General features: G+C 38.1%; 1 protein-coding gene across 14 annotated transcripts in view; it reads right to left on the reverse strand.

Moving 5' to 3' along the window:
- The window catches only part of wnk1 (WNK lysine deficient protein kinase 1), a 104941-nt gene that overhangs the window by 11208 nt on the left and 76293 nt on the right, over positions 1–17440 (reverse strand). For 12 of the 14 annotated variants that reach the window (XM_033037523.1, XM_033037534.1, XM_033037535.1 and 9 more), the window contains 11 exons: positions 16939–17112; positions 15509–15566; positions 14499–14633; positions 11851–13277; positions 11078–11179; positions 8504–8599; positions 6199–6271; positions 5416–5543; positions 3370–4049; positions 2969–3171; positions 2697–2885 (listed from right to left, as the gene is read on the reverse strand). In XM_033037523.1, the coding sequence (XP_032893414.1) occupies positions 2697–2885; positions 2969–3171; positions 3370–4049; positions 5416–5543; positions 6199–6271; positions 8504–8599; positions 11078–11179; positions 11851–13277; positions 14499–14633; positions 15509–15566; positions 16939–17112 (3265 nt within the window). The remainder of the gene's footprint in view (positions 1–2696; positions 2886–2968; positions 3172–3369; positions 4050–5415; positions 5544–6198; positions 6272–8503; positions 8600–11077; positions 11180–11850; positions 13278–14498; positions 14634–15508; positions 15567–16938; positions 17113–17440) is intronic. The other 2 variants (XM_033037529.1, XM_033037536.1) reach the window with 1 other exon arrangement.

Raw genomic sequence — 17440 nt, forward strand, 5'->3', positions numbered from 1 at the left:
AGCAGTGATTACCTGCAGATAAATATCCACAACCCATCAGATTATGCAGCCCATCGAAATATGTATGTACAATCATGTACTAAAATTTATATTTTACAGAATAACTGCACAACTTCAATCTGCAGAGTTCTGAATAAGGAAACACTCAAAATTCAACATAGGTGCGGCCCCTACGTAACAGCCTTTGCGAAATGGAAATTCACCTTTACAGAATTCACAAATCACTAATGGAAAAGTTGAATAAAATTCACTCACGCAATTGAAAGAGTATAAGTAAATAAGCACACAATATTTGTTTTTACTTGTGTTTGATGCGGGTGATACAAATGGTTTTTTTTTGGTAATGTGATTCCACCCTCCCTCCCTCCCTTTCCACCCACACACGTAATGTGGTGGTCAGGACAGATGAGATAAAGTCAGTTGGAAACAAAGCCTGCTGGTAACTTTAACATTTGAGAGGCATTGGCTGAGCCTCGCTTGATCGGACATCTGGGCTGCATACAATGGAAATAAAAATATAATCCTGCTATGGAAGTGAAATCCATGGAAACAATTGAATTTTTAGGATTTGCATAGTAATTGTGAATCTGCCAAAATACATACACTTTTGTTCCAACAATGGAAAACCATTGCTTGCTCATGCATAATACAGTAAAGGAAACATCAATGTGTTCAGCATTCGATATCAAATCATAGATACATTTATATACATACATACATAGAGCAATATGCCTCAGTTATTTTTGTTTTGAAGACTAACCGTCAAAATATCATTCAAAAAGGACCCGTTAAACTTCACAGAAATCCAATTCACAAAAACAACCATTGAAAGTTGGCAACATTTGACTATTCCATCTCTTGTCCCAATCTATAGCAGGTTTTGCCTGTGGATATTATAGGTTTAAGAATGCATGTCTAAATAACTACTTATTTTTAGCGACTTGTTTTGGAATGGCAAATGTAACATTAACTATTACATTGCTTTCAGTACCTGCTTGAGAGTACCAGTGTCAATTACTTTAACATGAACAACTTTTTTGAAGGGAGTTAACTTACATCTATTTATGGGACATATAAAGTATGGATGCAACAAATTGTTAATCCGAAGTGAATGTTGATTTTAGTTGAACAAATCCATCTTTACTTCTTCCAAAGAAAGTGAAATGAAGAAGAAATGTCTGATTAATTAAAAGGATACTTTATTAGTCAAATAATCTGTAAAATTATCTTTCTCTAGCACTATGTATGAAAGAGCCAACTTGAATTATGCAATAATATAATAATGTTTCCATCCTTCAGCATTTCTAACTTCAATAAAATCTCCAAATTTTCTACTGCAGATCTACATATTCTTCAAGCCTTTATCTTTTGAAACCTCATCTGGTAGGGTTTGGTAGAGGTTATTTTTTGAAAAATCAGCTGAAAGTTTCACTTATTTTTAATTCCTGATACACAATAGCCTCTCTGCAATAGATGTTCTTGCGCTAACAGGAGTTGTGAACATCGTGTAATTTGATTATACTGTAATCGGAAAGGCAGCCAAGTTCTGAGAAACCAAGCAAGCAAAAAAGAGATTAGGTTGTTAAATGGAGAACTTTCAGAATTCTTTCTTAATGATAAAACCATGCGTCCACAATGCGCTGTTTTTAATGCCTATTTTTATATTTTTGTTATCTATAAGAGCACTGTTGTAATAATCGCTTGAGTGAGCTAGGCAATAGAAAAACACTGAAACACAAGGCTTTAGCCTAATTATCAACTCAGATCTTGGATTCTATATTATTTAAAAGTTCGACTGCTAATGGAGATGAATCATGTGCTATAGGCAGTTAAACAAACACATTTTGATTCTCAAGATATTGAAGCCAGGAATTAAACCATCAAATTCTGCCACTCTACTGCAGATAGTTTTACTATTTGCATTGACAGGTGCAATTCTACAATTCTTCTCCCGTGCTGATATCAACAAGTTTAGTTGCTAGGATATATCTTTTTATCAGAATCTTCCAGCAATTGCATTATTTTAAAATCAGGGTAGAAATTATAAAATCTTACATTATAGGAAAAAAATCAACCCACACTGACTTTCATAGCATTATATACCTCTATCAGGTTTGACCTTATATTGGGCTTAGTTTCTACTGAGAAAAGGAAATGTAGATCTTTAAATAATGAAAGTTTGACAATGAGTGGCAAATATTTCCATGTGAAGGGGAACCTACAACCAAAGACCATCCACTTAACCAATAAATCAAAAGAGTTAAGAAAATAGAAAATAACTTGTGAAGCAAATAGCATAGGTATATTAAGGAGCGGCTGATGAGTAGTATGATGTGAAACAAATGTTGACATGGACTTATTGGGATGAATAACCCATTTCTATTTTGTATATTCTGATATAATCCTCACTAAAAGCAGCAAAATTCCAAGATTTTACAGGACGGCAATCGCAATAAATGCTTGTGTCCAGTTAGTTATACTTCCACCAGTTCCTTATTGATTGTGGATTAAAGGACCTCTTAAAAAAACAAAAAAAAAAACAGGTCAAACCAAGAGTGCTTTTAATAATAAAAGTATGTCCCTCAAGCTACATGTAGAAAATATACATTTGTGCAATCTAAAACTAACATAGCAGCTGAAAAATTATCAGAATATATGCAACCTAAAATCTTCAAACCACTCAGGAAAATTCTTACCTGGTCCAGTACCAGAGACACTTTGTCCAGAAATCACCCCTTCACTGGTGTAAGCAGAGTACAAATTTTCACTGGATGGCGAGGGTTTCAACAACTGACCTTGTCCAGAAATGAATTCATGAGAACTTTGGGGTGGCATCAACATCTGTGGTGCTGACAACATTGAAGTACTCTGAGCAGTTAAGGACCCTGCAAATGTGAACAGAGCCACAATGTCAGCACTAAATATCACTGCACAAAAAAAGGTGCAATGGAACTTGTTCATTACCCACCAGAAAGTAAGGGACTTTTATGTCCTTGGGAGCTACTCCGACTAGATTTGCTGCTTTTGCCTTTGGTGGGCCGTCGGCGACGTCCAGACAGGGGTGCTGCAGGTGGAATTATTACTGCAGGTGGTGCCTTACCCAATTTTATATAGAGTTCCTCAATCTCCTGCTTCTGCCGTGATTGCAATTCCTGAATCTCCTTCAAATGTCTGAAACAAATTATTTTAAAACTGAGTACTGCTATTAAACAGACAAGTGTTTGCTTTACCCATTACATTTATTTTACTACACTATATTGCGCTTTCATGTACAAATCAAATTTATATACATTTACAGATACGAAAAATTACAGAACTCTCAAACTGATTTATAGCGCTTAGAAACTTTTGACTTAATCAGACACTTACTTGTCCCTCAATCTATGCAGTTCCTTCCTCATATCTTCATCTTCAATTTCTGAATCATTATCACTGCTCATATAGGAAGAATTAAAGGAATTGGTAAGGCTTTGCACAATGATGGTCCCCTTGGATTCTGATGATTGAGGCGACACTGGACTGCCTGGACAATCAACTTGTATTTGATCCAATTCCTCTGAAAGGAGTTGCTCTCCTGTCTCAGGCAAAACTGGTCCATTTGTATGTAGATATTGTTCTGATTCAATGGCCTCTTTAGGTGGTAACATTTGATCTGTAACATGATCCACTGGCAATGATGAAAGTACTGTTAATGGAGCAGTACTCAAAGGAACACTCAGGTTGCCAGCTTCATACGTAACTTCATCTTGTGTCCTTGCCACTGAAAAACGGCCAACAGTGTCCCTTCTTGTTGTGACCTGGAATCGACCTATTTTTGCATGCGGGGCTGGCTCCTGCTCTTGATATGGTAGGGGCTCACTATTTCTGCTTTCAATTACATGGGTACCATCCATAACATCTTCACGGCTGCCATGTTCAGATGGCTTAACAACTGTACATTCGGGGCTGCTTCCAGACGAGGAAGATTCATCTGAAGTCTGTTGCAGCTTACACTCTCGGAGTTTATCATATGCTTCCTGATGCAAGTCATCATTTGGTGTCACAGAAACCTAGAAAGAAAGAAATTACTTAGAGGTTAACTAAACAAAAATTCAATAGGATTTGACTCCTGTGTGAAATAACTGAGAACATTATCCAAAATCAGGTAATGCATTTGACGAGAGCTAAAAATTATTCCTAAACCCAACTGACAATTATTAATTAGCAGATACTGATATCGTACAACATATAGACATATGTAGGCCAGCTTAAGGGAGTTATTTGTAACTAATTTATTGCAGGTTGTTATGATTAAATTTCCTGAAGAATTCACCGTGTATCTGTATTCTACTGATTCTAGACTGGTTCCTCAAGATTGCAAAGTCGCAAATGAATTCACACGCTATAACAAAGGATAGCAAACACAAACTCCCCAAATGTAACTACAAATCACATACATCTAATATTTTTAAGGTCCTTATCTGCAGCAGTAGTTCAATATTATTTGAGAATGAACTCCAAAATAACAAGTTGTGAGCTTTAGAGCAACACAATAAGCAAAAACAAATATAAAAACATAGAAAATAGGTACAGGAGGAGGCCATTCGGCCCTTCGAGCTAGCCAGATTCATTGTGATCATAGCTGATCATCCCCAATCAATAACCCGTGCCTGCCTTCCCCCATATTCCTTGATTCCACAAGCCCCTAGAGCTCTATCTAACTCTCTCTTAAATCCATCCAGTGATTTTGCCTCTACTGCCCTCTGTGGTAGGGAATTCCACAAATTCACAACACTCTGGGTGAAAACGTTTTTTCTCACCTCAGTCTTAAATGGCCTCCACTTTATTCTAAGACAGTGGCCACTGGTTCTGGACTCGCCCAACATTGGGAACATTTTTCCTGCATCTAGCTTGTCCAGTCCTTTTATAATTGTATACGTTTCAATAAGATATCCCCTCATCCTTCTAAACTCAAGTGAATACAAGCCTAGTCTTTTCAATGTTTCCTCATATGACAGTCCCGCCATCCCAGGGATCAATCTCGTGAACCTACGCTGCACTGCCTCAATCACAAGGTTGTCCTTCCTCAAATTAGGAGACCAAAACAGTACACAATACTCCAGATGTGGTCTTACCAGAGCCCTATACAGCTGCAGAAGAACCTCTTTACTCCTGTACTGAAATCCTCTTGTTATGAAGGCCAACATTCCATAAGCTTTCTCTACTGCCTGCTGTACCTGCACGCCAACTTTCAGTGACTGGTGTACAAGGACAACCAGGTCTCTCTGTACCTCTCTGTACCTCCCCCTTACCTAACCTAACCCCATTGAGATAATAATCTGCCCCCTTGTTTTTGCCACCAAAGTGGATAACCTCACCTTTATCTGCATTATACTTAAATATGATCTCTTTTCATTTACATAACTAAGTTCTTACCTGAAAACGACCCAACTTCACTACTCCAGTTCCAATACAAGTAACTGTGTTTGTTGTTATGCCATCCTGCTGAGGGCCATATTTGTCTTCCGAATCAGCCACATGATCATCAGGCTGAGGGACAAGACCTGGTAGGGAAAAGAGAGAAAAAAGAAACTGAAATTACTTATAAATGGGACAACCAGACTCATATGTTGGCTAATTAGATTAAAAAGTACAAAAATTCACCTCGGGTTTTTTTAAATAATTCTGCTAATTATGGGAATAGAGAAATTAAATGGGGAAAGACACTCTTCTGTTAATACTGGATTATTAATAATTGATTAATATTTGACTAATACAAGTTTTGAAAATCTCATCAGGAAAATTCCATTTAGGATTATTTCACCTCATGCCACAAAATCGACATCAGAGTTGCAGGTTTCAGAAGTACATGCTCAATCTTAAACCCATCCATTGGTTGTAGAATGGTTTCGGCCCGAAACGTTGCCCATTTCCTTCGCTCCATAGATGCTGCCTCACCCACTGAGTTTCTCCAGCATTTTTGTCTACCTTACAACCATAATCCCAGCTTCGTTGCATGGTACAAAGGAACAGTACCTCAAATCATCCACATACATCTTAAACACCAAGTAAGTGATAAAAAATTTCAATCACTGTACAAATGAATATTTACTGAATAAGTTTTTGGCAAGTGGCAATAAGTTCATTGTAATTTTACATAAATGTTGCTAGCACTCAAGAGATGCCACTGAATAAATTAAAAACATTTTGTTTTTTTACCTTCTGCAGACAAGCTGGTTGCTGTAAAACTCTGTACAGAAGATGCTAACGAGACATTCACAGGAACCCCACTCTGCAAAAACAGCAGAAAAAAAAACATGAATTGAAAATAAGCTGGTCCCATCTGTCTGGGTTGGACCCATTTTTCATTTAACCCATCTTATGCATGTACCTGTCCCAATGCCCTTTAAATGTTATAGTACTTCAACCACTTCCTCTGGCAGCTCACATCATCTACATACCATCCCCCTCTTGTTAATAAACACATGTTAATAGTCTAGATCATAAAGCTCCGAACACAAATTTTCACTTTTATGCTGACGACAGTGATATATTGCTCTGCTTCTACCCCAAATCAGGCTCTCTGTCAGCTTCAAACTGCTTTTAACACTGTGCAACGTAACCTGTGTGATTTAAAACTTGTTTAAACTTGTTTTAAATGCTGACAAGACAAAGCTCATGCTGTTCACTAAAGCTAAATCAAAGCCCTCGGACCTCCCTCCTATCACCACTTTGCAGGGCTCTGTGATTGAATCTGTGTCTCAATATAAATATCTGGGAATTATAATTGACGATTCTCTCTCTTTTAAACCTCATATCCAGCAACTTGTGAAAAAACTAAAGATAAAATTAGGTTTTTACTTTAGAAACAAATCTTGTTTTTCTTTTGAAGCCAAAAAAAGACTTGTTGCTGCAACGTTTATGTCTGTGTTGGACTATGGTGATGTTTTATATATGAATGCATCTTCAAAATGCCTAGTCTTTGGACACGGTCTACCACGGAGCACTGAGATGTGTTACTAATTTTAAAACCCTCACGCACCACTGCTCTTTGTATGCTCAAGTTGGATGGTTTGCCCTGTCCACCCGCAGACTGCATCATTGGCATATCCTTATTTATAAGACTATCCTCGGTGTTCTTCCTTCATACCTGCAGAAGTATGTAATTCGAAAAAGCACAGGAACTTATCAGCTCCGCTCTAAGGACTTGTTCTTACTAACTGTACCTAAAGTCCGTACTGAACTGGGGAAAAGGGCATTTAGTTATGCTGCTCCCTTCGCATGGAACCAGCTGTAGAATGAACTGAAACTTAAGGAGCTGGTTTCTATAAACAGATTTAAATCCCTTCTTAATTATGTTGAAGCGGGCTCTTCTGTCTGTACATGCTTTGTTTGATGATGTTCTGACTGTGACTCTATTTATATGTTCTCTGTTGTTTTTAAATTATTGTCTGTAACTGTGGAACTGTGCTGCTGCCTGTCTTGGCCAGGACTCTCTTGTAAATGAGATTTTTAATCTCAATGAGACTTCTCCTGGTTAAATAAAGGTTAAATAAATAAAAATAAATAAAGATTGAATGAAGGACATTTTTTTACAAAATAGACATTGATTTGGAAGGACGGAAACAAAGCCATAATTTAGAATGAAGATCAAAATGTTATCAGAAACTTCAGTAACATGTAAATACATCCCATCAGCTTCCTCTTTCAACATGTTCCTGACTTGGTGTATTACCCAATTTAATAAAATTAAAATGATCATAAGACAAAATGTTAAATTAAGTCTATGTGCTAGCATAATGTAGCAAATCTCCAGGGCTACCAATTTAACAATTAAACCCATATTATTCAATCCCATTTTCCATAAATAATGTCTTAGCAGTTGTAACTTCACTGAAATAGAATTAAAATCCTATTAGCTTCCCAATTATTTATTTTTCACGCAGAAAAGTAGCACAAGCGATTAACTGTCGTCAGATGTTTAGTGTTGTACAAGGCCATTTACTGTAACCTTTACCTCTGCAGAACATAGAAACATTACAATCACATTATGCCCAAATGTAATCTGCAAGTTAATCAAACTCTACTGTAGATCAAAAAATGTTGAGAGTATTCCACTACATTATATGTTAACTATTTATTTCTTTACAGTATGGTTAGGCACCATATTGTCTACACTTTCTGATTTTATGTCAAAGTTCCAGTATGTTCAGTATTTTGCTGTTGGGGCATCACAAACTAATCCTAGTGCAATCTTTCAGTTTCTGCTATATAACTCCAGGTTTTCATAACCAGTGATTTGATAACCCACAATACAGCAGGGACTTGTACAATCTACCCAAGTTGCACCAATCATTTAAAAACAAATTTGTGCACTGCTACTACTTTCATCGACAGTTAAACACGTCTATTATTACATTGTTCCAATGGGCCAAACATAGTCAAACTGCCTCTGATAAAGTTGATCATTTAAGCCACATGATCAAAATTTGTAAAGTTGGTCAACTAATAGCATGGCACTCACCTGCACTGAAGTAAACACACCAGGTATGTTTGAAACCGTTTCTGGGCTCAGGGCCCGTCTCAATTGGGCATCCAAAGTGTCCAAAGGCTGTTGTGACTGAAGAACAACAAAAAAAAGTTATCTACAGATTCAAATTTGTAGTGAGCACCGTCTCCCAGAACAGGAACATTGCTCATATAATCATTTCAATTCAAGTTCCATGCAGTTGCAAATGAAACTTCCTGAACAAATCATCTCGCAGAGCAAACAAATAAACCTCCCAAATTAAGTGACTCAATTAAAATACAAAATTACTGATCAACACCTCTTCCTTCTTGAAGTGTATGATTGAAACGCAAACTACCTGGCTTGTATGTGCACCACCAAGTTGTCAGAATGGGGATGTGGCAGGATAAGTGAAACAAAACTCTAAGTAGATAATGTACTTGATTAATCATGCACTGCCTAAAAGGTAGTTTGAAATCACTAAAAATGTCAAGTTCAAGTGAGTTTATTGTCATGTGTCCAGTATAGCACAATGAAATTCTTGTTTTGTTTCAGCACACAGAACATAGTAGGCATTTACGCCAAAACAGATCAGTGTGTCAATATACCATATTATAAATATATACACACATGAATAAATAAACTGATAAACTGCAAATAACAGATAATGGGTTATTAATAATCAGAGTTTTGTCCGAGCCAGGTTTAATAGCCTGATGGCTGTGGGGAAGTAGCTATTCCTGAACCTGGTTGTTGCAGTCTTCAGGCTCCTGTACCTTCTACCTGAAGGTAGCAGGAAGATGAGTGTGGCCAGGATGGTATGGGTCTTTGATGATACTGCCAGCCTTTTTGAGGCAGCGACTGCGATAAATTCCCTCGATGGAAGGAAGGTCAGAGCCGATGATGGACTGGGCAGTGTTTACTACTTTTTGTAGTCTTTTCCTCTCCAGGGCGCTCAAGTTGCCGAACCAAGCCATGATGCAACTGGTCAGCATGCTCTCTACTGTGCACCTGTAGAAGTTAGACAGAGTCCTCCTTGACAAACCGACTCTCCGTAATCTTCTCAGGAAGTAGATGCGCTGATGAGCTTTCTTGATAATTGCATTAGTGTTCTCGGACCAGGAAAGGTCTTCAGAGATGTGCACGCCAAGGAATTTGAAGCTCTTGACCATTTCAACCATCGACCCGTTGATATAAACGGGGCTGTGGGTCCTCATCCTACTCCTTCCAAAGTCCACAATCAGTTCCTAGTCAAGCTTCTTAACTAGTGGTCCATAAGATTGTTAAGAGCTTGGACATGCTAGAGGCAGGAAACATGTTCCCGAGAGTCCAGAACTAGGGGCCACAGTTTAAGAATAAGGAGTAAGCCATTTAGAACAGAGACGAGGAAACACTTTTTTTCAAAGAGTGGTGAGTCTGTGGAATTCTCTGCCTCAGAGGGCGGTGAAGGCAGGTTCTCTGGATGCTTTCAAGAGAGAACTAGATAGGGCTTAAAAATAGCGGAGTCAGGGGATATGGGGAGAAGACAGGAACGGGTAACTGATTGGGGATGATCAGCCGTGATCACATTGAATGGCGGTGCTGGCTCGAAGGGCCAAATGGCCTACTGCACCTATTGTCTATATGCCCATTTGGGCACAAATATATTGTGAGCCAAACAGAAATCATACAAGCACAAGGAAAAATTTAAACACATGATTGAATGCACTCTATTCACATTATTGAAACTTAGGAGTTGTAATATACACCAACAAACCAGATAAATTAGACCATGCTTATAACTGTCAATTTTTGCTTTTGGGTTAAGTACATAGAAAAAAAAAGGTTAGGAAGTGAGAGACCTGTAACTTGGCTGACAATCCATTTTTCAAATAATGACAAAGAAATTGAAGAAAGGAGTTCCAGGAAATAGGACTACATTAAAACAACAATCACCAAAGGTGAAATTGCAGATGAGGGAAGTACATCATAAAATTAGAATTAAATGACTCTACAAAGGGAACGAGAATGAGAAGGAAGAAAGTCTGATGGAGACTGCAGGGATCAACTGATTTAACATATGAAAGATGAACCCTCAATACATTGGGAGATAAGGAGCCATGGGAGGCCAGCTAGGAACAGGCAGAACTCAGCTGAATATCCTATATACAAATACTAAATGAACCATTAACACTGATTCGTAGTTCAATTAACTATACTCAACTATTTTTACCTACCTTCCTACAAATAAACTAATCCACAAAATTGATGGTTTGAGCTCTCCAAAACCACTGGCTGACACATGCAATGTTAAAAGGTATTTTGTGAACAGAAATGTTCAATGAACATTCGCTTGCATATGGACTGATGCCATATGTTTATCCATATTTGGTGAACAGAAAATAGAGAGCAATTTAACCAAACTGTGTTTTATATTGAGAGGTTTAGCTTGCACTGCATATAATAATTAATAACTTACAATTAAAGGATTAATAAGCAAGCCAAAAACATGCATCAGATAATTTTCAATCAAGAGATGAATCACATGCAAAAGGCATGGCATACAGAGTAATAAATTTACAAAGAGCACATTGGGTAATATTATTGCACCTGGGTTAGTGAAGGTCCTGGAAAAGGTGGCAACTGCTCAGTGGGTGGAGTGAGAGCCTGTTTTAATTGTTGGTCAAGAGCTTCCGTACTTAGCTGTTGCACCTACAAGTAATGAATGGGAAGAGGAGTTGCGTCAACTAAAGTCACGTGTGAATGACTTATCAACTATTGGACTTAAACGATACTCCCATTGTTTCACATAACATAGTATACTCCAAGTTAGAGAAGGAAGTTAGCATTTGAATATACAACATGACATTCAAACAAAACAATTTCAAGTAATCAGTACAAAACGTTCAAAGTATATCCTGGGATGCAGTTTTGATGGTTAAGTGTTGTAGATTCTCTACGATCTTCATTAACTTCAAAATAACAGCACTTTGTACGATGTTTCTATACGTATGCGACTGAGAGTTCTGTTGAATTGGTTTTAAATGTTGTCACACTTCCTTAGAGGAAGTTTAGCAGAACCAATGGCAGGCACCTGACAATAAGAACCAGGGCTGCCACCTTTTACAGAATGTTACTCTAAAGGAAAAGGTGTATGTGGTGAAATAGTTGAATACTGTGGTATTATTGGATGAAGAGGAGGAAAGATTAAAAACAAAGATTTAGTACAGTTCAGACTGGCATCACAATCTCAAAAGAGATGTTAATGCTTACATTAATTCACTCAAAAATAGGTGTTTTTGAAAACTTCAGTTATTATTCATTATTATTCACACTCTCTTATAAATGTTGCATACATTTTTATGTGCTCTGGGTCAACTCACCAGTAATCTGCCAAGTGGTGGTTTGGATGGCGGCGTGCCTGGTCGCCCTGTGGTTGAAATGACATTGGGCATAGAAGAAACTACTGCTGAATAACTGGACGGAGTCGAAGGCTGCTGGATAGTCAATGGAAGTCCTGTAGGGCCAAGAGGTAAACTGGAAGGAGGTATGATAGAACCTGTGGTGGTAACTGGGTAGGATGGGACACTAACTGTTGAAGTCCCTGGGATACCAGTTATTTTTCCTGCAGCAATCAAACTCTCAATTGTAGCAGACTCTGCATTTAATCCCATTTCCAAAGGTGCTGAAATGTGAGGACACCCTCCAGTGCTATGTTCACTAAACAACGAACGAAGCTTTTCATCCAATGTCTTGATATCATCAATGCCAGTGCCTTTGGTATTCAAATCGATGTCGACTTCAGAATAATGAATATGGGGTTGATTTGGAAGAAAAGCTGTTTGAGGTTGGTTATGAATCAGTGTTTGCTGTACAGAGGAAACACTGGAAACAGGTTGTGCAGGTGCTGTGCCTGGGACAGAGAACTGTGTTGCAAAAGGCACAGACACACCCACAGTATGAGGTAGGGTAACATTTTGTGCACTAATTGTTTGCACCACAATGGACTGGCTCACAGCAGTCTGAATGCCACATGTGGGTGGTAATGAAGTGGAGGCTGCCAGAGTTATGCCATTACCACCCATCTGCTGACTTTCAACTTGGGTTGTACTGGACAAAATCTCTGTCTGGCCCTGTAATGTGCTCAGTGAGGCTGACGATTCTGGCAGGCTGACCACAGCACCACCACAAAGTTGTTGAGAAGCTTGCAATATCACAGTCTGAGTAGAAGGCGGAGAAACAGTGGTTGAGGACCCTCCACTGATTGCAGCTCCTCCAATTAAATGTTGAACCAGGTGTGACGTCAGAGGTGGAGATACAGAGCTTGAAGCAGGATCACTTATGACAGGGTCTCCAATTATTAGCCGACTTGGCTGGGATGACTGTGGTGGAGATACACAAGTTGGAACACTTACATTAGCAGAGGTGCCATCAATTGAATGCTGAGCTGGCTGCAAGGTTGGAGGCAGCAAAATAGTATTGGAGGTAATTATACCAGTAACGGTTTCATTAGTTAATTGATCAGCAGGTGGTGATTGAATACTCTGCACCTTGGCCTGAGATCCAGAACCTGGAATTAATAGACTAGCTGGTGCTGAGGATGACACCACTGTTTGGGTATTAACTCCTTGTCCAATGCTAGCCATTTCTGGATGTACCATAGGAAATTGTGGAATGGTTTGGTTGAAGACAGGAGGGGCAGTATTAGGGCCCTCTTGAAATGCTCTGTGCTTTAACTCGGAAAAGGCTTGTTGCAAACTCACTGAAGAAGCCGAGTGTGACAGGTTTAGATTGTGACTATGGGAAACAGCTGAAAAACAAATAAATTTCAATTAGAACAAATAGGATGCCATCTAAGCACAGCTATTTTAATCTATTTACAATTTAAAGAACCAAAGTTTCCAACAAGTGGATATCTGTATCCATTCAAATGCATCCTAAACCACTGGTGTGGGTGGTATTCTATACAAACCAGCAACCCTGAAAGCAATTCACATTTAATCACCGTAATCACTTTTGCTTTATGTAAAGATGATTCCAATCCTTTCTAAACCCAACAGTTGTTTTAAAGCATTAGTACCATGGGTATTTAAAGGAGAATCTGTTAACATTATTTACACGGACATGCAGAAGGCATTAAGCAGGATAAACAAGGTATACACAAAATGCTGGAGTAACTCAGCGGGACAGGCAGCATCTCTGGAGCGAAGGAATGGGTGATGTTTCGGGTCGAGACCCTTCTTCAGGAGATCAAGTGAGTCATTGATACAAGTATTGAATTCATTAGGGAGTAGAGATTATGATATATTCACTTAAACTTGCATGCAGTGATTTGTGATATCCCTTTGTTAGGATCGCACCTACACACATCTTAAAAAATAATTCAATGGGATGGAAACTAGATACAAGTTTGCTGAAGGCACAAAGTTAAATGGTCTAAACCAAGTCTACGGATTCAAAGGAATGCTAATCAATTGCATGAACAAATTGACTCATTGAGTTCAGTGTTGGAAATGTGAAATTCATTTTGAATTTATGAAAGGCATGTCAGAGTATTTGAAAATTGCAAGAATTTTGGAACAGTGGAGCAAAATGGCTCTTGCATTCAACTACTGCTTTATTTAGACACAGTTCAACCGTACTTTTCTGAAAGCTTCCGTTTTAATGTTTGTAAATGTGCATTTTCATAGATGGTTTCTCATCAACATTTTTTGGCCAATGACTCAACTTGATCTTTAACTTTACCTGCCTTCTCTCCGAAATATTTGTAATCTTGTAATCGTTTGGACAAATTTAAGTAGAAAGCATTTTAGAATAAATCATAGATCTGAAATAAAGTTTGGATTCTTGAAAAAGTCTAATCGATCCTAATAGATACAATATCCAATGGAAAGTAAAGGGTTACTTTCCAGTTTCTAATCGTAATTCTACATTAGTAACTATCTGGTACAGTAACTTATGTCTTAAAAATTATCTTATACCCAGCAAGGAAATGAAAATGGTTCTCCTTTCCTGTATCCAATGGCAGTACCTGTTGAAGATTCTTTAACTGAAGTGACGCCCATACATAATGTTGGTTCACGCAATCGGCTCTCGGGAACTGGGCTGACAATAAATCGTCTTCCAGCTGAATGGACCACTTGCATTGCAGAGCCCACCTGTGTACCTAAATGTCAATACACAAAATTTAAATGTAATTTTAATACAATTCTTCAACCTTTATTGGCCCCGTTAGATTTACTGGAAAATGCCAGAACTGCACCAACTAATCATTAAGATTACAACATCAGAAATAAAGTTGCCAGTTAAGCACAGTCAATGAAGGCAAATAACATAATTGCAATTTAATACTTGTATGGAATGCGAGAATTTTCAGTCCCATCAATTATATGATTACATGGGGGGGGGGGGGGGGGGAATATAATCGATGTGGGGACCTTCTCACTGTTATGTGTGTGCACCCACCATTCATAGGCTCAGGCAGCTGGCCATCAATATAGGGGAGAGGGAAAAGGGAAGGGAGGGGTCTGTACTAATTAACTGCCTGCCCCTCTTCCAAGGTTACATTTACGACAGTGTGATCATGGAGAGATGCATTGGGTGTCCACGGGATGAATGGAACTCTTCTTGGGACTACAGTGCTTCCTAGATGAGAAAAATTATGCTTTTTGGCTAGTTTCAATGTTTTAAAGCAAACAAAAAAGGATGTAAAAAAAATAACAGCTTGGGAGTGAATGCCGAAAAACTGGGGCAGTCCACCAGAAGGGTAATGGTTAGTCTTAGATTATGCAAAATCTTATAAATACGCAGCTTTATCTGTTCTGAATGCTAATTTGAATCCCATCATGAGTCATACATTTTCTATTTAATATTTGAAAGCAGTGATTTGCTGAGTGCCCTCCTTTTTACATTGCTGTCACAAAGAATCTTTAATCGATGAATGATGTTCACACTGGAATGCTGACAAAGCTAGTTTAATTTTATGTATCATCAATTTTTCTGTAATTCATTTTTTAAGATTTCTTTAAAAAAGGCACTTACCTAACTGAAGTGGTACAGATATTAGAGTTTCTTGTTGTCTGTATTTGCCTTCTGCATTCTGAAAATGTATATTATGCGTACATTATACATTGGTGTTAATGCATTCATTCAACACATTCCTACTCTCCCATGAAAACTACATGCCAAGACACATTAGCTTCTGCTCATCTACCAATCCTAGTGAAAATGGGGCAACTTAAAGATGGATGGGAGACTGCAAAAGTCATCAAATTGCAGACTGAGCAGATCATAATAGGGAAGCAACCTTGAGACCATTGATAACACAAACATATTATTTTGGCCAAAGTTCAAATAGTTAAAAAAATACAAGTTAGCAAAGTGGAAGGGAAAGCAAAATGCAGAGCATTTAGAATTGCAATTCATGCATTTCTGGGAATGCAATTCATTCATTTCTAGGAGTGGATACAGAAGTTTAAAAGCTTAGATGTCCGGATTTAAAAACAGCTCTTCCCCACAGCTATTAGACTCCACAACTAAATCAACCTTATTCAGTTATTCTACTATTGTACTTTTATTTTTCAAAACTTCAGATTGCTTTACAATTTTGCACCATTCCATTGTTTCCTAAAAGCTTCATGTGAACAAGGAATTTCATTGCACCCTTGTGCAATGTATATACGTGACAATAAACTAATCTGAGAAAGTCACATATTTAGATAGCTGAATTTCAGTTCAAAACATAGTGGAAATTATGTAGGAGATGGCAACATTTCATTCATGCACTATAAGTAGCAATTTCTGTTCTGGAACTAGACAGTCTGATGTGTAATTTAAGGCTTAAGGGGGTAAGCCGAAAAAGAAATACAGAGCAACACAGATCAAACAGACAAGATATGTAGTTTGTGGGACATTATGTGCACATAATACATTTCATTATTTGCAATTTTATATTCTTGCTGGAGTAACTCAGCGGGTCAGATAGCATCTCTGAATAGGTGACGTTTCGGGTCGGAACCCTTCTTTAAACCTTTTGGTCAGTCTGAAGAAGGGTTCTGATCCGAAATGTCACCTATTCCCTTTCTCCAGAGATGCTTCCTGACCCACTGAGCTACTCCAGCATTTAGTGTCTATTTTTAGTATAAACCAGCATCTGCAGTTCCTTCCTGTACATTTAGTCCATTTTCTATTTTGCATTTATGTCAACCCAATAAACTATATCCACCAACTATGCGCAGTAGCGAACATGGCTGCATTACGTTACTAATTAGGCAGGCATGATGAGGAAAAATGTTATGCTATTACATTAGATAGCCGGGTCAACTTCCGTTAACAATCATCATGCTGTATTCAGTTCTCGGATTCCAAGTAGTTTCTTTAAACAAAATGTTACCTTGTACAGACAAACTAGCATTAATGGTTTAAATTTATCGAAGGTTTTCAAGCAAATAGAAAAATATTCAACTACATACCTGTGTTTGACCAAAGCAAACATCAACCTGGTTTTTTACAGTCTCTAATCCTTGATCGCCTTCTGGTTCTCCACTTGGATCTTCACTCAACATTTCATCAGCTTTTTCAATAATTTCCCGTACTTGGTCAATAAACGATTCCCTCTCAGTCTCCAGGATAAACTCATTTTGAACCTGTATCAGGAAGGACTATAGATAATTCTGGCAATCTAATTTTATTTTCTAATCAAGTGTGATTCAATTGCATCCTTGGAATTTAGCATTGCAATTGGTATTAGTGCAGGGACCTCCAATGCAAATTATTACGCAGGACTATGGATAGGATAGATTTAGAGGGATATGGGCCAAACGCAGACAGGTGGGACAAGTATAGATGGGCATCTTGGTTGGCAAGGGCAAGTTGGGCCAAAGGGACTGTTTCCATGCTCTATGACTAATTTAAGCAATTTAAACAAATCATAATGAAGATTATATATGCATGGATCCACAAAATCATACAGCA

The sequence above is a fragment of the Amblyraja radiata genome, chromosome 19 (genome assembly GCF_010909765.2).
Source record: "Amblyraja radiata isolate CabotCenter1 chromosome 19, sAmbRad1.1.pri, whole genome shotgun sequence".
NCBI lineage: Eukaryota > Metazoa > Chordata > Chondrichthyes > Rajiformes > Rajidae > Amblyraja > Amblyraja radiata.